Genomic DNA, 23,903 nt, shown 5'->3' with positions numbered 1-23,903 from the left:
GAGGGAATAAGGAACGACAAAAGGAGTGTGGTGGTTGAAGTCTGTTGTTGTTGAAGTGAGTAGTAGTAGGACGAAGTTTAGACGAGCTGGTTCGTGGAGCAGAAGTGGGTAGTGCGGGCGGGATGAGTAGTAATAAGAGAGAGAGACAGAGAGGTCTAGGCGGGTGGCAGCAGAAGTAGCAGCAGTGGCCACACAAGGTCGACAGGGGGACCCGCAGACGAACAAGCAGGCTCCTGGAACGAGTAGGAAGCGAAGGGTGAAGCGAGAGTGGTTGATGGATTGATTGATTGCGCACCAACGAGCACAACGACGACGACGAGGACGGAAAAGAGACAAGGTCGACGTAAGAGGGAGGTGAAGGGAGGAGGAGGAGTAGTCGGAGGAAGAGGAAGTATCTATATTATTGAAAAGAGGGCGGGAGAATAATGAATTTGATGATGGGCAAAAAAGAAGGGGAACCCGATTAGGAGGAGGAGGAGGAGGAGGACTCGTCTAAGCAGGTTAAGCGTTAAGCAGACTGGACTAAGTACTTTCAGGGTATCGCCTCGACCCTGGCCTGGCACTGGTGACCGCGCGGGACATATACCCACCACCAGCTACATACAGACAGCAGACTCAACGCTCTCAGGGCTTGTGCCGGGCATTATTAGCATGATTAGCCCTGTAGGGTACTAGTACAGTAATTACAGTAGGTAGAAAGTCAGTAAATTAATCTAATTATGAGCTGCCCGGACTTGCTGGGCAGGGGAGAGTCGCTGGCGTTTTTGCTGGTTGTGGCCGACTCACTACATAATACCGCTTTTAGCTGCCAACCAGCCGGGACGACGCGACCAGGGGACCTCCCCCCCTCCCTAAGTCAGCTAATATTAGGTGACCACCCTGGTACAGTACAGTACATACAGTCAGTGACACTCCTCTCTCCCCCATCTACACTACACTACACTCACTACAGCACTATTATTACCTACTGCCTCTCTTCTCAATTGCACTCTCCGACCGGCCTTTCTCTTGTCCGTTCTCCCGCATCATAAAATATCATACCTACATGCTGGATACCTACATTGACTGCACCATCCCGCATCTTCAATCTTATCCTCTCCCTCTACGTCTTGTGGGCCATCATGGACATCCGCGGGCGGGACAGCCAGACAGAGGGAGGGAGAGCCTCGCATGCTACTAATACCTCTAGTCCTGTCGATCCCCGCCGTCCATCTCTGCATCTTTACTGCTAGCTTGCCCGTTCTTCATCTTCTTTCAATAAATGGTTTCCCTTTATATATCTTTGCATCCATTGTTTCTGCATCCCCATAATTTGCACAACTCTCTACCACAGTACCACGCATTCGAATCGCCTACGTAACGTCCATCTCGTCGTTTGCGTAATCCTCTTACGTTTTGCATTGATCTTGCGCGCCCGGATCCTTCTGTCTGTCCAAGCTGTGTGTGTATGCCATCATATCAAACCGCCAAGACTGCGCCCTGGCTGGCTGTCACGGTCGCGAATAGCCAAGATGATTAGCTGTGGTGTGTGTGAGTGACATCTATAGACTGTAAATATAGCTTGCTGCTGCAAGACCCAAGACGTAGTAGATGGCTACACCTGCTATTATTATATCTAGCACTCTCTTGCGCCGACTGTCCTCCGCATGCCTGGCCACCTCACTACCATACTACCATACCCTGGATGCTGCACCTGCTTTAATCGCGCCGCAATCCGTCCCCCGGATCTTCCTCTGGGAATTGAATAAGGATTAAAATAAAAAAAGGCCCGATAATGCTCAGATGGACGGCCGGCGGCGTAATAATTGCTCTCTCTCTCAGACTGATAATAGTCTGATAAGTCGGTGTGGCACGGATGGGATGGACGATCGCCTTGCCCTTCTTCTTCACCTGCTGCTCAAAAAGCAGTCATCCATCCCCAAAAGCTCTGCCCAGCCTTCCCCTGACTAACCCTCCCGCCCCGTGGCATGTGAGGTGTGTGCCCGCGCCCGCTACTACCGGTTCACCTTGGCAGTCAGCCCCACGCGTCAAATTGCCAATACTGTATGATCTGCTGGTTTGGTCTGTCTGGTGGGGCCCTGCTTGCCGCAAACCTTATAAACAAAAGAAATTCACTAAAACACACACCCTCCTACTCCTCCCGCCGGCAGTGAGAAGCCGAAGATGATCTTTCTTCTTCTTCTTCTTCTTCTGCTTCTTCTGTGGCTGTTGTTACCCTTTTCCTTTTCCATGTCTATTGATTGACCCCTCAGGCAAAATAATTAGAGGTTGATGTTAGGTTTTGCTATTACACATGTCTACGGCTACATGGACTTGAGATTATAACCTGTAAAACGTGCCCGGCCGATCTGGGAGAGATAAGCATGCGGGTTTGGACTGGTTTCCCTTTCTCGTCCGATGATGGCGCTAGGCCCCGTCCCGACTAGTGTTTTGCTGTCAGCATTAATTAAGGCGAGGAGAGAGGACCCTCGACTTTCTGTGCTACCTACGTAAGCTGCTACACTATAATACACACATAATACACAAACCACATTACTACGTTCTCGTCGCTGTCATTAACTACACGTTCTGTCTAGTCAATTACTGCTGCCTCCCTTCTTCTTCTTCTTCTTCTTCTTCTTCTTCTTCTTCTTCTTCTTCTTCTTCTTCTTCTTCTTGCTCCGTCCATCCGTCCATCTTCACCATTCCATGCCCACCCCCCAAAACTCCCTCTCGTGCAACCCTCACCACCATTCATCCTCATACCCGCCATCCCTGTGCCTAATAGCTAGAGATTCGCGATGCTTCCACACCCCGAACCATTGACCCAGCAGCCTCCCCCCTTGTTCCTTGTCCGCCCACCCATGCAATGCATCTCCAGACCTCCTCCCTCCCATCGTGCTGGTTCTGCCTGCCTGCCTGCCTGCCTGCCTGCCTGCCTGCCTCGCTTGTGTCGTGGCTGGCTGGCTGGTGAGGCGAGTACGAGGCCTCGGGTGTGCATGGCATGGCATAGGCTTGTAACACACACACACACACACACACACACACACACACACACACACACGAGTCAAAAAAGCCGTTGCGGTCCCACTGCAGTCTTCCACACGGCTTCCTTGCCACTCTGTACCACCTCGTCTCCTCAGCCTCCCAGCCTCCCAGCAGCCACAGTCATACTCTACCGAGCGTCAATACTCGTGCTTCTTACTGGTGACTGTTATGTTATAGCTTGGTCGTCGGTGTGCCGTACGCGACGCGACGTGACGTGACTCGACTACTCGACTGTGAGTCCACAGATTAGACACGCGAACGAACCGGGGGTTCGGCTGGGTCTGCGAAGCGTTGATGCTGCTCCACCCTAGGCTTGACTTTTATCAGGGCCCTGCGAGGAATGCAAAAACAGCCTGAAACGATTAATATCTGCTGTTATGAACCGTGTAACTGAGATACAGCAGGCTCGGTGTGCCCGGTGTGCTCATTGGAGCAGATGTGCGACTTTAGTCAGGCAGTCAGGCAGTCAGGCAGTTAGGCAGTTAGGCAGTTAGGCAGTTAGGCAGTTAGGCAGTCAGGCAGTCAAAACGGCCTCAACTCACACCAGACGTCCATCATCCTGAACTGCATATACACACGGCATAAACTACATAACCACATACATACATGCACTCGCAGACCCAATACCCTCCACTCCCCAAAACGCAACGAATCTCCGAAAATGCCCATCCATCCATCCCCCCATCCTCCCGACCAAAACCCCCCCATCATTGCCGACTGACTAACCCCAGAGGCCCTCGAAACCCCAAAGCACCAACAACAAATTGAGAAATCTCTAACCATGACAACCAGGACCCCCGCAACAGCCTCTCTATTCCTCACGTCGGATCGTGCCGAATGTCGATATCGGGCCCCTCGGTGCCGGATGTGGAGTCTTGCTGTACTGTGTATGAATCACGTACCCCGGCAAGCATCCCAGCATCCCTACATCTCGCTTCCACCCTCTCGTCACCACTACCACCACCACCACCCCTCGTCGCACCTGCTCGATACAGGAAACGAGGTCCTAGGTCCCGCGAGCGGGTATATACACGAAACTGCCATCCTGGCGAGATGGTAAGATTGGATTATGATTATTTTCATGCTCCTTCCCCCCAACCTTGTGCCGCGTGGATGATGCTGCTACTACAGGGCTACTACAGGGCTACTACAGGGCTACTACAGGGCTACTAATTACTACAGCGAGACGTGATTTCGCATATTGCTATGCTGTCGAGGAGCCAGACTCGCGGGTATTGCCAGGGCTTGCCCGCGGACGTGGACGTGGACGTGGACGTGGACGTGGACGGTGAGTTTACATATGCATGCATGCATGTGTCGGGCCTGCGTTCCTGCGTGCCTGCGTGCTGGCGGACGGAGTGGATGAGATGGAGTGGAGTGGATAGAGTGGATAGAGTGGACAGAGTGCAGTGCAGTGGAGTGGATAGAGTATGCAAGGGGTTTTTTCCCAGGTGCTGCAACACTGCTCCGGCTGGCTGGCTAACTGGCTGGCCGGCTGCATGCCATAATCATGTAGGTGGGTTGTGCCTGCGTCAGGTCAGCGTGAACGTCCCTGCGGGCTTATTAGCTAGTAGACACAATACATGAAACACCCCCCTCTTTCCACGTAATGCGGGCGTTGTGGATATAGTGGTACTTTATGGTTCTTGTGGAGATGTGGTTTGCAGGTTGCGAACGGGGCGCCTCACAGGGCTCATTCATGATGGAGTGCAGTGCGCGCACTCTTGCTGGGATGGGACCTGGGTCAGATGGGTTGACGGCCTGAGGCTGCTAGCTAGCAGTCGCACTCCCATCCCGTCCCATCTGCAATCCTGCATCCTTCATACTATCTCCATTCATCCATTCTCCGTCCTACATACACTACACATACACATACATTAGTCTCCCTCACACTCGCACCCTTTTTCTCTCCTTCCTGTACGTACTGTCATACATACATTCTAACAACCTCCGATCCGCTTCCTCCGTTCCGGCTCCGCAGCAATGAGCAGACAGTACATACAATGTTACCATGGTCGATCGCAATTCCCCCTTCCCTCTCGCGCGAACGGTAACAGTGATACTGGCGACGATAATTATCAATAAGCATTGATCGGAATGATCGGAGGGATTGCTGTACCGGCGCAATCTCCTGCCTGTCTGCCTGACTGACTGATTGACTGACTGATTGACGTGACGGTTCTTCGGAGGGTTTGACTTGCGTGCTTACTTACGACTTACGACTTACCCGTGTGGAGTTATGGGGTGTGGAATGTGGAAATGGGATGGATGTGGAAATATGGCAGATCGATGAACTTTTTGCCCATTCCGTCTGATGCGGATGCGTGGTGCTATTGTGCTTTTTCCGTGTCCTTTTCGGTGAGTGATTGATGGTGGTTTGTGTGGATGGGTGAGTGGGTGATGGTAGTTGAATGGCTTACGTAGATAGGATTAGGTATCTAGGCAAGTAGTAGCCTCGATTGAAGCATCTCAAACCCTCATCGCACTTCGACCACTCTTTTCTTTTCTTTCCTTTTTTTGGGCATAGAATCTTGAAATTCCCAAATTCTTAAATTATTGGATTCTTCAACTATTGAATTCTTGTATACTCAATAAACCCCAAACGCTTAGCTTGCGAACATGAAAGTACATTCTACCTCGAGTATCGCTCCGGTTATCTACCTCTCACACACTCTCTCCTGCAACTCAAGTCGCGCTGTTTGGGTAGACTATACTATACTTGTGTGTGTATACACGGCGCAACGAATAGATTATTGAATGAGTAGATGGATACATAAATAAGCATGACTCAAAACAGCCCTTCCTTCTCTTCTCTTATTCCATCCCATTCCATCCTAATAGGTTTATAAGAAAATAGATAAAACGCCAACACCCACCCGGGGCAATACATGTATATGACCAAACAGTCAACAAAGCGTCTCCTCCATCACAATCCATTACATCGAATCCAATTAACCTGCCTCTTCCTTCTTCCTTCTCTTCTCTCTATTTTCCCCACAATAATCATTTCTGTCTTGGATACCTGTAGAGATTGAGGAGTCAAGTCTCATGCGCTGATGGGTTTTGTGCTGTGTGTTTTTATCATTCATTCGTTCATCCGTTCATCCATTCATCCGTTCATCCGTTCCAACAGAGGAGGCCGCGGGTTTGAATGTGTATACGATTGCATGGATGTGTGTATGTGTATTCAGGGCGCCACGGAAATGCTACGCTGTCCTATCCTACCCTACCCTGCCTGTCCCACCCTGTCCCATCCTATCCTATCCAGAACCAAACACCCAGGACGCCGACAACACCGTCGCTGCTGCCACCTCTGCCGCCACTGCTGCCAGAATGCCCCGCTAGTTACACACAAAGACACAAGGGAGAAGAAAGGAAGGTTATATCAGAGGCAGCCAGGACCAAGCCCCTATCGCTGCTCAGCCTCCTGCGCCTCGAGCCAGTCGCCAAACTTCTCCAGCCGCGCCTCCTCCTCCGCCTCGTCCTCGTCGGTGCGGGCATGGTTGCTCGTCTTGCGGAAGCGCTCCGAGCCGTCGGCAATGTACGCCTCGACGAAGCGGCCGGCAAAGGAGCGGCCGTCGCACTTGGCCACGCATGCGCGCGCCGCCTCCGCCGTGCCAAACCGCACCGTCACCACGCCGGCGGGCTCCTTGTCGAAGAGGACGACGTTGGTCACGGTGCCGTAGTTGGCGCAGTCCTCGCGGATTTCCTCTTTGATGTCGAGAAGCGCGGCCGGGTCTTCCTCGAGCTCGTGGAGGGTGAACATGTGCTTCATGACGACGACTTTGTCGAAGCGCGACGATGTCTGTTGGAGAGTCTGCGGATCGTCGTCGTCCCAGTCTGCGAGCTTGCTGTTGGATCGGTCAGTGTGAGAAGACACGTCGTGTTTTCTGGTGAGCAACACATACGCGGCCATGCTGGTGTACTGCTGCTGGATCTTGCGCTTGATCTTGTTACTCTTCGGCTTTGCGCCATCCTCGCCGTCCTTGACGCCCTTCTCCTTCTTGTACGAGAAATCGGCCGCGGTGACGCGCATATTCTCCTGCTCCTTTGGAGCGCCAAAGCGAAACGGTGCGTCGTCAAGCATCTTGATGGCAAGCGACACGGACTCCTCGCGGAAATAAGAGATGAGTGCGTCGCCCTTGAAATGGCCCTCCTCATCCTCGTACATCTTGATTCGGCTCTCATCCGTGTCCACGCTCTTGGCGATCATGCCACACTTGGAGAACACGTTGTGAATCTCCTCTACAGTAGCATCCAGTGGGATCTTGGTAACGTAGACAGCGGTGTTCTTGCGCTCGGGCTCAGTGCGCTTCTTCTTACTACCAGCCTGGTCGCCCTATCACTTTGTTAAGGCGGTCGTAAAGGCTGGAAGGTGAGCACATACGTCGGCATCTTGCTTGCGCTTCTTGTTGGAGACGGCAGGCTCATCTTCAGCTACGCCCGGCACATGATAGGCCTGCATCTGCTGCTCCTTTTCTTCTTCATCGATCTGTGCGCCAATGTCAGCACAGCGCTAGCGCAAGTGAACACGCTATTGTGCGCAACATAATGCCTCACCTGAGGCATCCACTTCTTCGCAGCATCGTTGAAGATCCACTCGGTCTGGTCTTCAGCTTCAAGAATGTAGGCGTTGTCGGCCTGGGAGAAGGAGACGCGCTCGTCATCTGCGAACTCGGTATCGGACTGCGGGAATGGTCTGCGGACAGAGGTAGGGTCGGTCATGATGGCTACGACGAGGTCACACTCAAGATATACTCTCAGTCAAGCACACAGGACGGAGCTGGATAGCGTTAGCGACGCTGAACATCGAGGGAGGGAATGAGCAACCTTCTCAGCTTCAAGGCAGCCCGAGGGCTGGTTGAAGGCCATGATGGAGCTCAAAGCGATCGCGCAGGTCAAAGAACACCCTTACCTAGGGGCTCAATCGGAGAAGCTCACGAGAGAGAGAGAGAAAACCAGCTTGACAGAGACGTCGTACACACGATTTGGGCGTTTGTAGACTTGAAGTGGACCGAGAGAGAGAATATTAAAGTTTTGACAGCTGCAGCTCCAGGAACGCGAGAGCTGTAGATTGGAGCTGTCGAAGTTGTGGAGTCAACAGAGCTAGCTTGGCCCCACTTCCTGCCTTGCCGCCTGACTGTCTGACTTCTGGTCTAGCTGCTTCGGGCCTTCAACGTCACTCGGCGCCTCAGGCCTGAACCCCTGGTGTCCTCCGGCTGTGCTGATGCAAAGGTGGAAAGCATTATACAACACCAATTTGCTATATCTATACACGGCTCTCCTTATGGACTGTGGCTCCGCTCTACCATGTTCTCTTGCCGGGCGGCTTCAACATGCAATCAGCCCTTTCTTGACAGCTCCCAGAGCTTGACAACGACAGATACTGAGATACAGGAGGTCACAGAACACACTATCAAGATGGCTTCTAATGCTCGTGCATGTCAATAGTAGACTTCTTGGATCCGGAACATCTACCTCTAAACTTCTATCTAGCGCCACCGCAAGGCATCATCCCCCTCCTCGCGCGACAGCTCTGTATCCTCAGCCAGTCCCAGCCTTTGACATCACCCTCCGACCCCTCGCACTAACACCACCTCTTTCCGAGGATCTTCAATTGATGCCGCTGCGCCGACATCATAACTCACCTTCCATCATGCACACCCGCGCAACCCAAACCTTCGTGCCAGACACGTTCCAGACAACAGCATCATCCCATGTCCCAATATACCGTCCCGTGCAAGGGCATTGTTGCCTACTCCGAGCATGACTGGAAGTTCGAAGACCTCCTCACTCGTGAGCCCCATGAAGATGAATTCATGGTCGAAATGATCGCCACCGGCGTCTGCCATACCGACATCTCAGGTTATGGAGGCATATATCCGCGCGTACTGGGCCATGAAGGTCAGTCAGTGCTCGTTCCCCCTTCAACATCCCCGTTACAACGAAATCCTGTCCTTCCGAAGTGAAGATATCCAACCCGACTTCCCCTCCTCCCCTTGCCCCCTCAACACCATCTCAAACATCTCTAACACCCTCACCCAGGCGCCGGCCGTATCCTCCGCCTCGGCTCCAAGTCTCTCGAAAAGAACTTCAAGCCAGGCGACCTCGTCATCCTCTCCGCCGCCTCCTGCCAGTCTTGCCACTACTGCACCACCGGCCACCCAGCCTACTGCACCTCCCACGCCGCCGTAACCCTCCACGCCAACGACCCAAACTTCGTCCTCGCCGCCGACCCCTCCCGCGTCATCGGCGGCGGCTACTTCGGCCAATCCTCCTTCGCCTCGCCCACCCCCGTCAAAGCCACCTGCGCCGCAAACGTCTCCGCCCTCGTCCGCAACGCCCACGACCTCATCGCCTACGCGCCCCTGGGCTGCGGCATCATGACCGGCGCCGGCGCAATCACACACGTTGCCCGCTGCACCCCGTCCGATGTGCTCGCCGTCGTCGGCCTGGGCGGCGTCGGTCTAGCCGCCATCTGCGCCGCCAAACATCTAGGTGTCCAGACCATCATCGCGGCAGATCTGGTGCCGGCGCGCGTCGAGCTGGCACGTACGCTAGGCGCAACACATGGCCTACATTCGGCGCCTGCGGAACTGGAGGCGCGCGGGACGGATTTGCAGGGTGCGATTCGGGCGCTTACGCCGGGTGGGCGGGGTGCGACGCATGTGCTGGATACGAGTCCGAGTGTGGTGGTGCTGGGCGCGTGTCTGGAGGCCGTGGCGAATAATGGGACGGTGCTGCAGGTGGGTGTCAAGCCCGTTGGGGCGAGGCTGGAGTTGGATACGCTGGCGCATATGGTACATGGGCGGCGGCTTGTGGGTGTGATTGAGGGGGATCGAGATCCGGTGGAGGCGTTGCCGGAGCTGGTGCGGTGGTGTAAGGAGGGGTTCCTGCCGGTGGAGAAACTGTTGCGGAATTATCCGGTTGGGGAGTTTGCGGCGGCGAGGGAGGCGATGGAGAAGGGGGAGGTTATCAAGGGGGTCTTGGTGTGGTAGGGGGTTGGTCAGGGGTCAGATGGGGACTGAGTGCTGTGTTGACTGCTATTGCAGCACTTCTATGTGGCATATCACATACAGTAGCACTTAGCAAACAGAGTGCCGAGACAGTAACAGTAGATAATCTCGAGAGTAAGAATATTACTAACCCCTTCTATGTAAAGCAAGAACTCCCCCTGCCCTCCCGTCATACCCAAGACTCAACGTTATGAAATATTACACACACAACACCCAACACTTCAAAACACTATCCAACACCCACACCATCGTCTATAGGCAGATCTGATTAGTCTGAATATACCAATCGTCCGGCACCTGCTGCGCCTGCGTCCCCGCAGGCAGCGCCGTCAGACCAAACTCCTGTATAAACCGCGTACATCCCCAATCAGCCCTCGCATTTCCCGTCGTAGGATCATCATTATTTCCACACGGGTTCCAGATCGAGTACTCGCCATTATACCACCCAACGGTCACAATGCGCCCGTTCTGCGGGAACCTCGCAAAGTCGTTCGTGTTGTGCTGCTTGAACCACATGTGCACGGCACCGGGCTCGCCACAGTTGCCCTCGCTGCGATGGTTCGAGCTCGAGCGATCGTCGAGGCCAAACGAGCGGCCTAGTGCGCAGCACTGTGCGAGAACGAGGCTGGCGGGCGACGAGGGGAAGGTGGTGATGAAGCCGGGCGCATTGAACTTGATGGACGAGGAGATGTAGATCTCGGAGCCGGCTTGCATGACTGTCAGGGCGGGCGGGACGCTGTCGATGGTGCCGGCGGCCTCGGCCAGGTCGTCTTTTTCGGCGGCGGCCTCGAGCGCGATTTGGTAGAGCATACCATCGGTGAGGGCCTGGGCGTTTGTGAAGTCGAGGTCCTGCGCTGGGTTGGTGGTGATGATCTTTGTGACGGCCGAGGAGTAATGGGTGATTTGTACGTTCTCGTGGGTCTCGGCTGGAGGGGAGTCTTCTCGGACCCCCCAGCGTTGGGCGGATGTGAGGGTCGAGAGAAGAGGGAGGATGTAGAAGAGGCGATGGAGCATGGTGGCGGTGATATGAAGGAAAGATAGAAAGGAGGAAATACAAAGCTTGAGGCAGAGAGACGAGAAAGACTTGGAAATCTAGAGAAGAGCGAGTGACTTGTTGAACGAAAGGGACTACCTACGAAGCTTTATTCTCTTTGAATTTATCAAATTCTTCCGTAGCTGAATTCCATTTTGAGCTGACAGGTACTAAATTAGCAGGGCTTCTAGAAAAATGTTGCCTTGTCCAGTGCGCGGATGCATAAGCGTGATACAAGCATGTCCACAGCCTCCACGACCCCGATATAGATGGTCGGTAGCCAATCAGAGCGTTTGTTCCGGGATGTGGCTTGATTATTCATCATGGCTCTCAGGTACCATCAGTTTCAGCCTTGTGTTTATGAGGTGAGATCTCGTATCTGGGCTTTATCGACTCTCGAAATAGAGATTGCCTTGTTTACCAGAGTCAACTTACAATATGTATAAATGGTGGAGTTCCTTTGCACGCCGACAAGATCACCACTCTCAAGCACCAATCCAACCACCAAAACCATTGTTTCTTTACTCTAATCTTCATTCACTTATCTTCTCCTTGTTACGATGCAGTGGTCTTCGTCCACCCTGCAAGCTTTCTTGCTATTGCTCGCAATCCCAGAGACTCTTGCAGCCCCAGCCGCAGCGGGAATCTCTTTGCCAAGAAACATATTCGGTCTTCAGCGCCGACAAACCCAGCAGAATGCAAATGAGCAATCCTGGATCAAGAAATGGGCCGCAGTTGGGGATTCCTATGCTGTAAGTATTCGGTAGTTTTAAGCCCTCGTCGCTGGACCTTGCACTAATGAAGTCTATAGGCAGGAATTGGCGCAGGAAACAGAATCGACTACTCGTGCTCACGATACGATAGCTCTTATGCTAATCTGCTCAATTCGTCGCCACGTATGAGCGGCACGCAAACATTCGAGTTCTTGGCTTGCTCGGGTGCCAAGAGTCCAGATGTTGAGAAACAAGTCGCGCAGTTGTCTAGCGGATATGACATGATTACTGTGTCGTCCGGTGGCAACGATGTCGGCCTCGTAGACTTGCTGAACGAGTGTGTCTACACCTGGAATCCTAAGATCGGATGTGAAAAGACAATTGCCAATTCAAAGGACCTCATCCAGAACACTCTGCCGAAAAACCTTGACTCTCTTTATGGCAAGCTTAAAGGTAAAGTTGGGCAAGGCACTGTCTATGTCACTTCTTATGGTCGCTTTTTCGATGAGACCTCAAACGATTGCGACAAAGTGTCCTGGCATTGGTTCACATTCCCCGTGAACTGGCTGAATTGGCAGTATCTTACGGTAGACCGCAGAAAGGCCATGAATGAGCTAGTCGACCTGGTCAACGAACAGATACGACAGGCTGTCAAGCGTGCTGGGTCTCAATTCGTGGTAGTTGAGTGGGATAGTGCTTTTGGAACGTTTGAGGGCCGATATTGCATGCCTGGAGTACAGGAGCCGCAGCCAAACCGTGATCAACTAATGTTCTATCTGGTAAGTCTCCATTCATCCTCTCAGTGCCTCTCAGCTTGGCTGACGTGTACCAGGACGGGACCACAGAGAGCAGTAAGAAGAAGCGCCAGAACGAGGATGGGTTCCCCGAGGGCTCTTTCGAAGCTCAAGTCCAAGGTTTGATCAAGGAAGGCCAGGACACAATCAAAGCCAATATGTCGGACTCTGATCCTAAGCCACAATCGCTCATTTCGCTCCCGATTCCAGACAACTGGGCGCGTGTGTTCCATCCGCTGAAGAAGGGCCATGCTATTATAGCCAGCAAGATATTCTTCCACATGGCACAGACTCGGGCGAAGCAGTTGAACATCGGTCAGGGAGCTGACATTGTCGACTTGTCTGCAGGTACATGTACCATCAAGCCACCCTTGCCATCAAATCCTGCGATTGGTACTCAAGGGGAGCTGAGCGCCAACTTTCCCAAGTACTGGATCTTAGGCGACGGCAAACAGCATGACATTACTGATATGTACTATCGGCTCCGAGACAAGACTTGTCAGAACATCTGCGATGCCAGTGCTATTGCGGATGTTCCGTCGCAGTTCGTCCGAGCTACTCGAGTAGGAGACGAAGGGTGCGCCTATTCAGTCAAGATCTCTAATGATAAGGAGCTCTACCTTTACGCGACCCAAGACGGTAGCAATTGCTACCAGGCCACTGAGCAGCTCCTGACTCAACACGGGAAGACAAAGGAATCGGCGTGGTAAGTTTTCTCTTTCGTTTGTTCAGGAGCATGACACCGACTAATGCATTCGCGCAGGCTGCAAACAGAAGCCAATTACGAATTTTACCAAATCGGCGTCCGTGACATCAACACTGAAGGTCCTGGCGGTTCCAAGCATGATGGCTTCCCTGCCGATAACCAGCACTTGGGATATCTCCACCTCGCTTGTCGGCGCTCCGATGGCGGTGCTTGGCAGTATAATTTCAACCTGAAGCTTTCGGCATACGAGCAGGGCGACCAGTGGGGCAAGAAGCTAAAGAGTGAGCTGGACAAATGCGAGAAAGCATCCGGAACAGACAAGTGGCAATTTGAAAACGAAGACCAGAGCAACCCCTACAAATTCAAGGACGGCAGCGCAGCCGATAACTGGTCCTATTGGCAATTTGCCTTGACGATTTCGAAAAGATGCGGCGAAGCAACAATCGAGAAGGTGTTGGGATTGAAGGAGAACAGTGTTCAGTGTCCTAATGGCGATAGCTGGTACGAGGTGGATATGTTTAGCAAGTGAAGACTTTTTGATCAAGGATCTGCGGTCGAATGATCGAATGATGGACGCTAGTATAGGTTAGAGCTGCTGGGCAAAGGCGTTCCCGGGTTAGCATTAATATGGCGTATCGCGGTACATGGTGTCAGTCCAGACAAGGGGGATATGGCCTGATAGAAAGTGTTGTCTCCCGAGATCTTTGATTCCTTTCGTCGTGATCGGGGATCGAAGCTGTTTAGATTTGATATGAGAGTTTGCATATAGTGTATTAGATATTGTGCTGTTCGTGTCAACAGATCATCCTCCTGTTGGTATTTTCCTGTACGCTTAACTAAACCGATGGACTATGACAAACATGTCTGCATGAACGCGATCACAGAAATGTGGTGTTTGGGTTGTGACCAGGAGAGAAGTATGAGGGTGAGGATAAGATCAAGATGGATCAGCACGGGTATGAGATGGATCAAGATCTAGTACTTGATAGGCTTAGCGTCGTAATTCAATGCTCTTCCACCTCGACATCCTTTCTTCAATACCACTCCAATCTACAAGACACCGCTTTGACAACACCGAAGTGAACCATTCAACCTCATACACTGGACCTCTTCCGCCGTGCTCACTTATATCTGCATCAATAACGAAATCAATCTTCAGACTTTCCAACATCTCGAGAATTTGTGTGCCTGAGCAAACACAAGCAATGCCTGTCTACTAACCTAGCTGGCGTTGACAGTGCCTGACGACCCTCGGATCTAGATGTCGATAATGGCTACTCCCTGCATATGATCGCTTGACATTCAGCGTTTGACAGGTACGTGTGGACCCATCCAAGAATCTGACGCCCAAACCATCGAACGTCCCTCATCAAATGAGGTTCTCAATGTTGGTAACACAATAACCCACAGCATGACGCCCGGTCCAGCCTCACCACACGCACCAGTCTAATCTCTTTCGTCCTTCGGTATCGGGCCGGTGTGGTACTGTTACGTTCATCCTTGGTTAACTGGACTTGGACGATGGCACACACGGAGCGGACTCCAGCGCGACCCGGATTTGTATGACATGGAAACCTTGTCGTCGGCTCCAGGGTCTATTATCGCATCATTCTATCCATATCGTTACTAAGAAAAGATAACATGGGCGGGTCTTGTCTGAGTATACTGACACTCGCGATGATATCATCTGGGGTCTGATGTCAGCCCACCATGTTGGTAGATTTTATGGTCAAGGCCGACGTCCTCACACGTGTGGCATGCAGACTCACACGCCACCACCGGACAAGAGAGACTTAATGCATATAGTTGAGCTGCGCCAATAATTCCCATTCGACGGGGCTATCACTTTTCCTCCAGTCCGGTCCGGAGTCCTTCTATCTTGCATGACTAGGGCCATCCTCACAAGCGGCAGATCGGTTGGCATGCATGACCTGGTACATTCTATCAGATTTCTCTGTGAGCCATCCGACCGTTTTGCCGACAGATGTCAAAGCCGACTTAGACTTTGACAGGCTAAATAGTCTCCTGTGACGTAGTCGCTTGATTGCCGTCACCCTACTTTTTATGGTCTTGGTCGTCCTTTAAGATAGTGTGCCTCCCTCTGAAAACACGTGTTGTTCTCGAAGAATTCGGTCCTGTACATACAACCAGCAGTAGCTTTTACTGTGGAATGATAGGCTATCCAAAGACATGACCTATCAACAAAGCCCGAGGCCAAGGTCTTCCACTCCTCCATTATTGCATCGAATTAGCAGTCCAATCATGTCACCAGCGATAGAAAACACAGAGTTCGATGACCAGTTACTACGAGACGATGCTTTCGATGATTTGCAAGCGCCCGGCCAAATGTCTCCAAGGTCTAGTCAGAGCGTACGGGCTGTATCGATCTTTGATGGCTACGAGGAGGACTCAAATGAGACAGATCCAAGTCAAGACATGGATCAGCCTTTGTATGAGGAACCTCCCCCAGGACTACCGCAATCTGAGGCCTATGATCATGACAAGTCGCGTTATCACGAACCAGAGACCTTTGATTTGAGGCCACCTCCTCCAACGGTAACAGAGTCAGATGCAGAAATGCTTGCCGAACGTTTGTTCTCTGTTGACCACCTCAAATCTATCCTTGAAGACCACGCTTTATTCCACAAGTTCACCATTTTTCTCAATCGCTATCAACCACAACTGGTGCCGCTCCTGATACGATACCTCGACTCCCAAAAGGCAATCGCCGCTGCACGTTACGCTAACGCAATAATTGCGCAACGTATCAGTATGGATCTGTCTCCTCGCGGTGGGAACAAGGGCGCAGTCAGCATTAACCCCAGCCTCGAAGACACTGCTGATCAGCTCTTGCAAACACTGGTGGAGGAAGCTCTTCCGGTCTACATAACCCATCAATTAACACAGGTGGTGACAGAATGTCTTGTCAAGGAAATCACAGGTTCGAACACGCCGATTATGCAGGATCTTGTACAGGGAGTTGCAGAAGTATATTGCATGACAGATCCAACTCAGCCTGATAACCCCATTGTATACTGTTCAGAAGGTTAGAGTCACGCAAATCTATCGTGGGAACTTTACTGATTATCGCAACCAGAGTTCACGCGCACCACCCAGTACGGACGCAAATACACTATCGGCAAGAATTGTCGCTTTCTACAAGGCCCGAAAAGCTCCCAAGCGACCCTAAGAAGGATCAAGGAAGCCATAGACAAGGGACAAGAGCTGTGCGAGACATTACTGAATTAGTCAGTTCATAGTTCCATGGCATCTGTAGGTATTTGCGCTAACATCTTCAGCCGTCGCGAAGGTACACCATTCCTCAACCTTCTCCTTGTTGCGCCTCTCCACGACAATAACCTTCAAGCGCGCTACTTCATCGGCTGCCAAGTCGATGTGACAAATTTGGTAGACGGCGGGCGAGGTCTCGAGTCATTCCAACGCCTATTGATGCACGACAGATTAGGCCAGAAAGAACAGTCAGAAGCTACCCCGAAAGAATCACTCAAACACCTTAGAATGCTCGGACGCATGTTGAGCGATGAAGAGCTAAGGGCAGTGCAGCAGGACGCCCGTGGCTCAGCCCCCAGCACGCGCCCGAATTCTAGTGGTGCGAGGAAGAACCATCATCCCAACCACAAGTACGTTGGTCTCGACGACGACTCTGATGAGGCTCTATACCCACCAGCACGCTTCGGATCCTCTGGTCGATTGCCAGGAGTATACAAAAACGTAAGACCTCTCTCTCCCCGTGCGCTCAACCGCATTATTAACACTGTCCAGTACCTCCTCGTGCGCCCATCCCCTTCTCTACGTATAGTATTCACATCCGCTTCTCTCCGAGTCCCTGGACTCCTCCAATCAAACTTCCTCTCACGCGTCGGCGGTCCGGCGCACGTGCGCGCCGAAGTCGCCAAAGCGTTCGACCGTGGCGTCGGCGTAACAGCCAAAATCCAATGGCTGCATGGAAAGTTCGGGCCCAACATTGTTGAGTCCAAGACGCGCTGGATTCACTGCACGCCGCTCCTGGGCTCGGACAACAAGGTGGGCGTGTGGATGGTCGTCATGGTGGAGCGAGAGGACTTTACAGGGCGGATTAATGGCGGTATCGAGCATAAGCCGCAGGCGAAATGGCGCCCGGCTGAGGATAGCGGGATGGAGTCAGCGCACGGAAGGGACGTGTCAAAGGCTGAGAATTCGAGGCTCTATGCTCAGTATCTCAGGCAGCAGGGGCGGAATAGTCCCTCGATGATGAGCGATAGGGGTGGCGTTGGTGAAGAGCCGAGGAGGCAACATCAAGAAAGTGCAAGGGACAGAGGGAGAGACAGGAGGGGAGAGAAGGCGGTAGGCAGATTTTTCGGGGATATCAAAGTGGTTTGATTGTATAACACTATGTAATACTGAACGCTTGTTTGGCTCGAACATGATCTCGGTTTAGACATGTCGAAATTCAATGTATATGTTTTTCAAATCAACGCATGTTGGTAATCAGGCGTGAAAGTACATAGGCGACTATAAAGCTAAGGGCAGAGTATTGTGTATCTTATCAGCAGAAGAAAATGCCATCATGGCACTTGTCTCAATATCATGGCACGGCAGTTTCACTCGTGTGTCAACAATGCAGAAAGTGACAGTGGCTAAACAATACCAACACCTTACATAGAGTGAGGGATAGGAAGACAACAGCCAATGCTTTCGTAGCTGTACATGAACCACTACCTAGACATATACCGTCTCCTACTACCATTCCGTGGCTTGTTTCTCTCACGCACATCACCTCACAGACCAGTGGACACAAGTCACCGAATGACAAATTATTTAGAACACCGCCATGTAGTTTTCAAGCTCGTTACCGAAACCACAAACTAATCGCTATTACGAAAACAAACTGTGCCATGTGAATCAGAACAACGCATGCAGGGCAAAGGAAGACGTTTGTGTCGTGAGATGTCCTAGATACAACGTGGAGCCAGGATGTTGGTCTCATAGATCCCTCAAGACCTGACGTACATCGATGATAGGCTCTCTTTATGAGTCTTGGCTACAGAGTTTTATGAAATTCCATCTGTTCGAGGCTACGTTCAAACTTGCTGATGGACGGAAGCTGGAGGATTAGAAGGACATAATGTGCGTGAGAGTCGGTTTTCGTGTAAGTCTGATCGGACTGGATATATCATCGTTTCGCACCACATAGATGATTGATAGTCTCCACGATGAAAGGCTGCCAGTTCCCATAAAGAGACCCAGATGTACTAAAAATCGCTCCTAGGTCTAGCATATCGATATGTGAATGAAGAGCCAGACGTACTGTGACCACCGACGGCGCCTCGACAATACCATACTTTCGGTCTGATACGACCATAGATATTGATACCATCTCCGCTACACCCCCAAGTCACTACTCTTACTCCCTATCATCACTCTTCATTATGCTCTTCCTCAACGGCACCAATATTCTTTGTTTTGAAAGGTGACTTATCCCACGCTCGCAACCTTTCTTACAATCTACCATACAATGTCGTCGTTCTCGCAGTCTCATTTCCCACGCAAGGTTTGGGTTCAACAGTAGATCATGACTGATGTGGGCCGAGTGGAATGCAAGTCGGAGAAACTTAGGACTGCCTGAGATGTGTGATATGCTTGATGCAGGACGACGCTATGATCACTGCATTCAACTTCATAACAGGAGGACTCTGCGACCAGCGAGCTGACAGGCGTCTGGGGTGAAAAGAGGACAATGATGAGCGCCACATCTGCAGCAGCGTCACCATACGACGTGTAGGACAGATAACGCGTGTGAGTGACACAATTAACACAATTCACCTGACCACCGAGAACGAGGGGACGTGTCCCGATGTCTCGTAACGGGAAACGCCTGAATGCAGCTGATTGCAGACACAGCAAGTGAAGAATCATATAAAATAAATAAAAAAGGTAGATAGGAGTTGGTACTGAGTATCGACTTCTCACGTGCTGCTGGAGATGACGACATGAACTGGGACACTTAGCGCCTTGGCTTGTCAGGCAGCTAAGGTAACTCATTTCTCCGCGTGAATTATGCCGAATGGAAGCCAAGGAGAAAAATGACAAGTGAGAGACAGGCACATACTTGAAGTGTTTCAGTAAGAGTTTTGATTCCAGGGGATACGAAGGATTATAGCAAAAGTTCAATGGTGCGCGAATGGAGAGAAGAAAGAGAGAGAGAGAGAGTGTGTGTGAGAGAGAGCCACGGCCGAGGATGTTGGAATGAAAGCCGAAATGAGCCTATTGAGTGGGCTATCCTAACGTTGAATGCCCTCTTAGGTGACAATTAGTGATTATTAGTGGATAAATGATGCAGAATGAATGAGGTCGAAGCCTTAACACTTATTAGTACCTGGTTAACAATTATTACCGTAGTCGTATTAACACACCAAGGCTGCCGGCCCGCGGGCTATGTGGCATCCAAGTTGGGGAGAGCGGGCGGGTACAGTCTGGCACAGCCGGTGCACAACTGAGCACGGCGAAATTGAAAAACCTCACGAGCACACATAACGCACAACGGGCACTCCTCGGTCTTCAGCAGTTGAAAATTATCTTTGCGGGTATCCATCGTGCCACTCCTCCACACTCCAAACAAAAACCACTCTCTCTGATTTTCTCTTCTGCTACTACTACCCTGCCACCTATCTCTTCTCACTTACTCTTCACCTCCTCATATCTCTCGGTCTGCTGTCTCGCTCCCTTTTCGCTCTCGCGCTTCTCTGTTTTCGAGCTGCGGTAAAGCCCTCAACTTGGCGCACCGTTTACCCTACGACCGAATCCTCGCTGCTTGGCGGATCCCGCGACGCCTCAGGCACACCGGTACTATTAGAAGGTAAGCAAAATTGTTTCCATCCGTCGTCGCTGCTGTTTTCGCCTGCCTGTTCAGACACCACCCACGTTGTGCGACATTGCCACCGAATCGATTTCCCCTCAAACCAAACCTCCCATTTCGTTGCTCATCTGCGACACCACTCTCTCACCTTTCCGCCATCGTTTTCCTCATCATTCTGGTACTCATTCGTAACAGCTCGCGACCGCTCCAGCGACACCCTCCCTCTGACTTGCCTTCTCAACAAGCGTTCCTGACTTCACTTTCAACTTCACCCATTCTCTCGTCTACACATCTCATTACCAAATATTCGGTATTTCATCTCTCACAGAGTCTGCCAGTCGAAGCACCCACGCGCGCGACCGAGTCAAACAAGATCGGACAGCTAGCGCGGAGAGGGTCGACCTTCACCTCTCCGGACACACAGTCACAGGCTGTGTTGTTCGGTGTCTCTCGCTCAAGCTCTAGTCTGAGATCACTCATCACTACCAAGGTCAATCGAAAGACCTGGTAGACCTCACCGCTTGCGGCTAATTGCCTCTCATATTGGCATGGCCACTACCTCCCACCGTTCATCCAGCGACACGACTGGAACTATGAGCTCCTTTTCATATGCACAAGCCGCGAAAGGCATCTCTTCGACATCAGCATCAGCAGCACCTACGGCCAAAGCATCGTCTGGGTCAATAACACCCGCAAAGGATGCCACACCGTCCAGTAACACTCTGCCAACAAACCCACCAGTCGTGAATAATGTGGAAGATGATACCGCTGCAGCTTCACTGAAAAGAGTTCAGAAAGAACTGGAAAAGTCTTCTGGTAAAGAGCCGCAAGCCAATGGCGTCGCTCCTCAAACCCAGCCCAATATCCAGCAACGGAGTCAAATTTCGGGTCCTGCATCACCGGAATTCGGTGGCACTGCATCATCATCCACTCTTGGGAAAGACGATGATGTTTCGTCATTAGCCAACGCCTCATCTGAGTCAACATGGGAGAACAAGTCCCAGGGCTCTGCAGCGGTAGAGAAGTCTGCTGATCAAGGTGCAAGTCAAGAAGAGAAGTCTAAGAAGGGCCAGTCAAAGGAAAAGACTCAGCAGAAGCCTTTGCATGAAGCACCTCCTCCAACAGTCAACATTTGGAAGCAGCGTGCATCTGAGTTTGCCAAGCCCTCTGCTCTTCCCCAGGCTCCTAAAAAGGGCCCGGTCAGTGTCCCAGCCGTACCAAGCATACCGTCGATGAAAGCTTCGACAGAGAAGACCAATGATGCGATTAAGCCAGAGACTAGAAGAAAGAGTAAGCATCCAACTGGGCCGGAAGGCACTTATTTAAGATCCGCTGGCCGGAGAGAAAAAGGACAAAATGCTAACATTGATGCGCGTACTCAAGTGGACGACAAAGCAGGGCAAGGACGCCGAGATACGCGAACTAGTAAAGTACCTCACAAAGAAGATCCTTCGAATGTCGCAGCTCCTTTACCACCAACCAGAGACGAACAGTCTTGGCCGACTGTTGAAACCGCACAGGATGAGGACAAAAAGAAGGCTGTCAGCAAGCCTGAAAAGGATGTGAAAGACCGTACCACCACGGCATCTCGTACACACGGTAAGAATGAGTGGGTGTCCATGCCATATACACCCACAGTTGTGTTCAATACACCATTGCCCAATCCTGGAAACAGAAGAGGAGGTGCTCGCGGTGGAAGTCGTGGTGGCGCTACAGCGTCGTCACGAGGTGGTGCCTACAACAACACCTCTGGTAGTCCTGAAAAAGAGTCTACAGGTGGCCCGACCCCATACAACGGCGATGCTACCAAGCGAGAAAGAAGCGATGGAGCCAGCGCGCGAGACATCACCCCGGAGAAGTCACGCCGCGCCACCAGTGCCGGTCCTCATTACAAGGATGGGAAGACCTCGAGTGGCTCAAATGAGCGCAGTGACCGTACGTTCAAGTTTGCCGATGCTCCGAATGGATATCGGAACAGTGCCGCAGAGGGTGTAGGTTTCCCATCTCCTGGACCTACCCAAAGTGGTCAAGGGTCAAAACAAGCCATGCCTAACCGCCAGAGGGCTTCCCGCAAGTTCGAATCCACGTCTGCCGAAAAGGGACGAGACGATCTCTCCTCTTCGATGAATGACATCGCAGCGACTCAAGAATCACGAAACGCCGGTGCCTCAACATCAGATCGTCCGGAAGCTGCGTACAGAAAGCAGTCTACAGCAGTAGAGACCTCATTCCCTCCGGCTAAGCATGGCTCAGGTGAGCGACGCAACGGACAATTTGGCTCCGTGTCTGGGAGGGAGCGTGGCGAAGGTAGAGGACGTGGCAGTATGCGTGGTGGACGGGGTGCAACCAACTCTTTCAACCATCATGGAGCCCATGGCTTCACGAATGGACATACCTCTGGAATGCAGCCAGGCCAGTATACGTACCCTCGCTCGCCGTCCTTCTCTGAGGGAACATCTTATTTTGGGCCTCCGCCCCAAGGAAGGTCGATGCGTGGTGGGGGCCGACCACAGTCGATGGTGATGGACAGTAACTATGGACGTTCTGCCAACGGCTATCCTCAGAGTCAACAACTATCACCTATCCAGACATTCATTCCGGGCATGTATGACCAGCCGTACATGCAATCAATGAGTGCAATGCCATACAGTCCAATGATGGACAATTATCAGCTTGTCAGCATGATTCAAATGCAACTGTAAGTACACGACTACCGATGCAACACCCTCGACGCTAATATCCACAGTGAATACTATTTCTCTGTTGAGAACCTCTGCAAGGATATGTTCATGAGAAAGCACATGGATTCAAAGGGCTTTGTTTACCTTACGTTCATCGCCGATTTCAACAGAATCAAGCAGCTCACCACAGATCTGGAAATGATCAAGCTGGTGTGCTACCAGTCTCGGATAATCGAGTACCGCCTTGGGGTCGATGGTAAAGACAGGCTGCGACGCCGCGAAGGCTGGGAGCAATGGGTCTTGAGTACATCTGAGAGAGATTCCACCGCTCAGAATGATGGTCCTGACGAGCTTCATAATCCACCTGTGCCTCATCCCCAGGGCCTTGAAAACATAGGCGGCATGCGCTACCCACCAACAATGTCGCCGACAGGCCCATCAAGCCCGGGATGGCACCAGAATGAGGTGACCTATCAGTCATTACAGGATATCTCCAACACACCGATGGTAAATGGACAGCACTCTCGTGTTACAGCTGAGAATGCACAACATGCTGAGCCTTTCTCGCCGTCCACCGCCATTAGCCAGAACGATCAAGTCAACACTGCATCAATACCGCCCGCGATGAATCCAGAGGCAGATTCATTCTCCGATGAACAAATTGAGGGGCTGAAGATCATTGTGCGTGACGTGCCAATCTCGACCCAGCCTCTTCCTGCTACTGGCTCTTTCCACACAGCTTCTTCTCGAACGTTCTCGAACGGCTCAATTGATCTTCAAAACGTGTCCGAAGACATACATAAGTCCGATCACCGACCCAACGGCATCCAAGTCAACGGAGTCAATGCGGCGCACGGGTAAGCCAGATCATTTGATCACGTGCGAATGCGAGTGCCAATGCTCATTGAGCCTGCAGAGATGATCGGAGGCCATCGCTGAACCTCCACCGCACCCTCACTCCAACGAAACCTATCGAGAAAGTAGAAGTCACCAGCCCTTTGACAGTATATTGGGTCAAAGACAAAGACAAGCCCGTGGACTCTCTTCCCCCTGAATCAACTGGCGAATATTATACAC

General features: G+C 51.8%; 7 protein-coding genes across 7 annotated transcripts; 4 read left to right on the top strand and 3 right to left on the bottom strand.

The window, feature by feature from the left end:
• Window positions 1-6,169: 6,169 nt before the first annotated feature.
• Window positions 6,170-8,089, bottom strand: EJ05DRAFT_472848 (nuclear mRNA splicing factor-associated protein). The gene is made up of 5 exons (XM_033743266.1): window positions 7,943-8,089; window positions 7,588-7,810; window positions 7,415-7,519; window positions 6,936-7,366; window positions 6,170-6,878 (listed from the first exon to the last, which is right to left on the bottom strand). Exons 2-5 carry the CDS (start codon window positions 7,750-7,752, stop codon window positions 6,437-6,439), a joined length of 1,143 nt encoding a protein of 380 aa, XP_033604343.1. The 5' UTR covers window positions 7,753-7,810; window positions 7,943-8,089; the 3' UTR covers window positions 6,170-6,436.
• Window positions 8,090-8,286: 197 nt separating this feature from the next.
• Window positions 8,287-10,025, top strand: EJ05DRAFT_507506 (putative alcohol dehydrogenase; the record flags this gene model as incomplete). Its single annotated transcript, XM_033747925.1, has 2 exons — window positions 8,287-8,931; window positions 9,073-10,025. Exons 1-2 carry the CDS (start codon window positions 8,745-8,747, stop codon window positions 10,023-10,025), a joined length of 1,140 nt encoding a protein of 379 aa, XP_033604342.1. The 5' UTR covers window positions 8,287-8,744.
• Window positions 10,026-10,131: 106 nt separating this feature from the next.
• EJ05DRAFT_472847 (uncharacterized protein) lies at window positions 10,132-11,184 on the bottom strand. Its single transcript, XM_033743265.1, has one exon. The coding sequence runs from the start codon at window positions 11,055-11,057 to the stop codon at window positions 10,296-10,298; it is 762 nt and encodes a 253-aa protein (XP_033604341.1). The 5' UTR covers window positions 11,058-11,184; the 3' UTR covers window positions 10,132-10,295.
• Window positions 11,185-11,541: 357 nt separating this feature from the next.
• EJ05DRAFT_188241 (SGNH hydrolase) lies at window positions 11,542-13,579 on the top strand. Its single transcript, XM_033739661.1, has 3 exons — window positions 11,542-11,828; window positions 11,888-12,568; window positions 12,622-13,579. Exons 1-3 carry the CDS (start codon window positions 11,637-11,639, stop codon window positions 13,291-13,293), a joined length of 1,545 nt encoding a protein of 514 aa, XP_033604340.1. The 5' UTR covers window positions 11,542-11,636; the 3' UTR covers window positions 13,294-13,579.
• A 1,972-nt stretch (window positions 13,580-15,551) lies between these two features.
• On the top strand, window positions 15,552-17,669 carry EJ05DRAFT_496775 (uncharacterized protein; the record flags this gene model as incomplete). Its single annotated transcript, XM_033746444.1, has 4 exons — window positions 15,552-16,335; window positions 16,387-16,537; window positions 16,589-17,021; window positions 17,073-17,669. 4 exons carry the CDS (start codon window positions 15,552-15,554, stop codon window positions 17,667-17,669), a joined length of 1,965 nt encoding a protein of 654 aa, XP_033604339.1.
• Window positions 17,670-18,757: 1,088 nt separating this feature from the next.
• Window positions 18,758-19,675, bottom strand: EJ05DRAFT_188180 (uncharacterized protein). Its single transcript, XM_033739660.1, has one exon. The coding sequence runs from the start codon at window positions 19,329-19,331 to the stop codon at window positions 18,849-18,851; it is 483 nt and encodes a 160-aa protein (XP_033604338.1). The 5' UTR covers window positions 19,332-19,675; the 3' UTR covers window positions 18,758-18,848.
• An 871-nt stretch (window positions 19,676-20,546) lies between these two features.
• On the top strand, window positions 20,547-23,826 carry EJ05DRAFT_188156 (uncharacterized protein). Its single transcript, XM_033739659.1, has 2 exons — window positions 20,547-22,843; window positions 22,892-23,826. The coding sequence occupies exons 1-2, from the start codon at window positions 20,694-20,696 to the stop codon at window positions 23,685-23,687; spliced, it is 2,946 nt and encodes a 981-aa protein (XP_033604337.1). The 5' UTR covers window positions 20,547-20,693; the 3' UTR covers window positions 23,688-23,826.
• The last annotated feature ends 77 nt before the right edge of the window (window positions 23,827-23,903 follow it).

This window comes from Pseudovirgaria hyperparasitica (genome assembly GCF_010093815.1).
Source record: "Pseudovirgaria hyperparasitica strain CBS 121739 unplaced genomic scaffold EJ05scaffold_2, whole genome shotgun sequence".
Classification (NCBI taxonomy): domain Eukaryota; kingdom Fungi; phylum Ascomycota; class Dothideomycetes; order Acrospermales; family Acrospermaceae; genus Pseudovirgaria; species Pseudovirgaria hyperparasitica.
The sequence above is the reverse complement of the archived record's forward strand: the minus strand, read 5'-3'. Positions and strand labels throughout refer to the sequence as shown.

Bases quoted from the DNA above. Each gene is read 5' to 3' on its own strand.
- EJ05DRAFT_188180 (XM_033739660.1), bottom strand. From the start codon at position 19,331: ATGAGTTACCTTAGCTGCCTGACAAGCCAAGGCGCTAAGTGTCCCAGT.
- EJ05DRAFT_188156 (XM_033739659.1), top strand. From the start codon at position 20,694: ATGGCCACTACCTCCCACCGTTCATCCAGCGACACGACTGGAACTATG. The intron at 22,844-22,891 runs GTAAGTACACGA...TAATATCCACAG, and splicing joins AGCATGATTCAAATGCAACT to TGAATACTATTTCTCTGTTG.
- EJ05DRAFT_188241 (XM_033739661.1), top strand. From the start codon at position 11,637: ATGCAGTGGTCTTCGTCCACCCTGCAAGCTTTCTTGCTATTGCTCGCA. The intron at 11,829-11,887 runs GTAAGTATTCGG...TGAAGTCTATAG, and splicing joins CAGTTGGGGATTCCTATGCT to GCAGGAATTGGCGCAGGAAA. The intron at 12,569-12,621 runs GTAAGTCTCCAT...GACGTGTACCAG, and splicing joins ATCAACTAATGTTCTATCTG to GACGGGACCACAGAGAGCAG.
- EJ05DRAFT_472848 (XM_033743266.1), bottom strand. From the start codon at position 7,752: ATGACCGACCCTACCTCTGTCCGCAGACCATTCCCGCAGTCCGATACC. The intron at 7,520-7,587 runs GTGAGGCATTAT...ATTGGCGCACAG, and splicing joins CGAAGAAGTGGATGCCTCAG to ATCGATGAAGAAGAAAAGGA. The intron at 7,367-7,414 runs GTATGTGCTCAC...ACAAAGTGATAG, and splicing joins AGCGCAAGCAAGATGCCGAC to GGCGACCAGGCTGGTAGTAA.
- EJ05DRAFT_472847 (XM_033743265.1), bottom strand. From the start codon at position 11,057: ATGCTCCATCGCCTCTTCTACATCCTCCCTCTTCTCTCGACCCTCACA.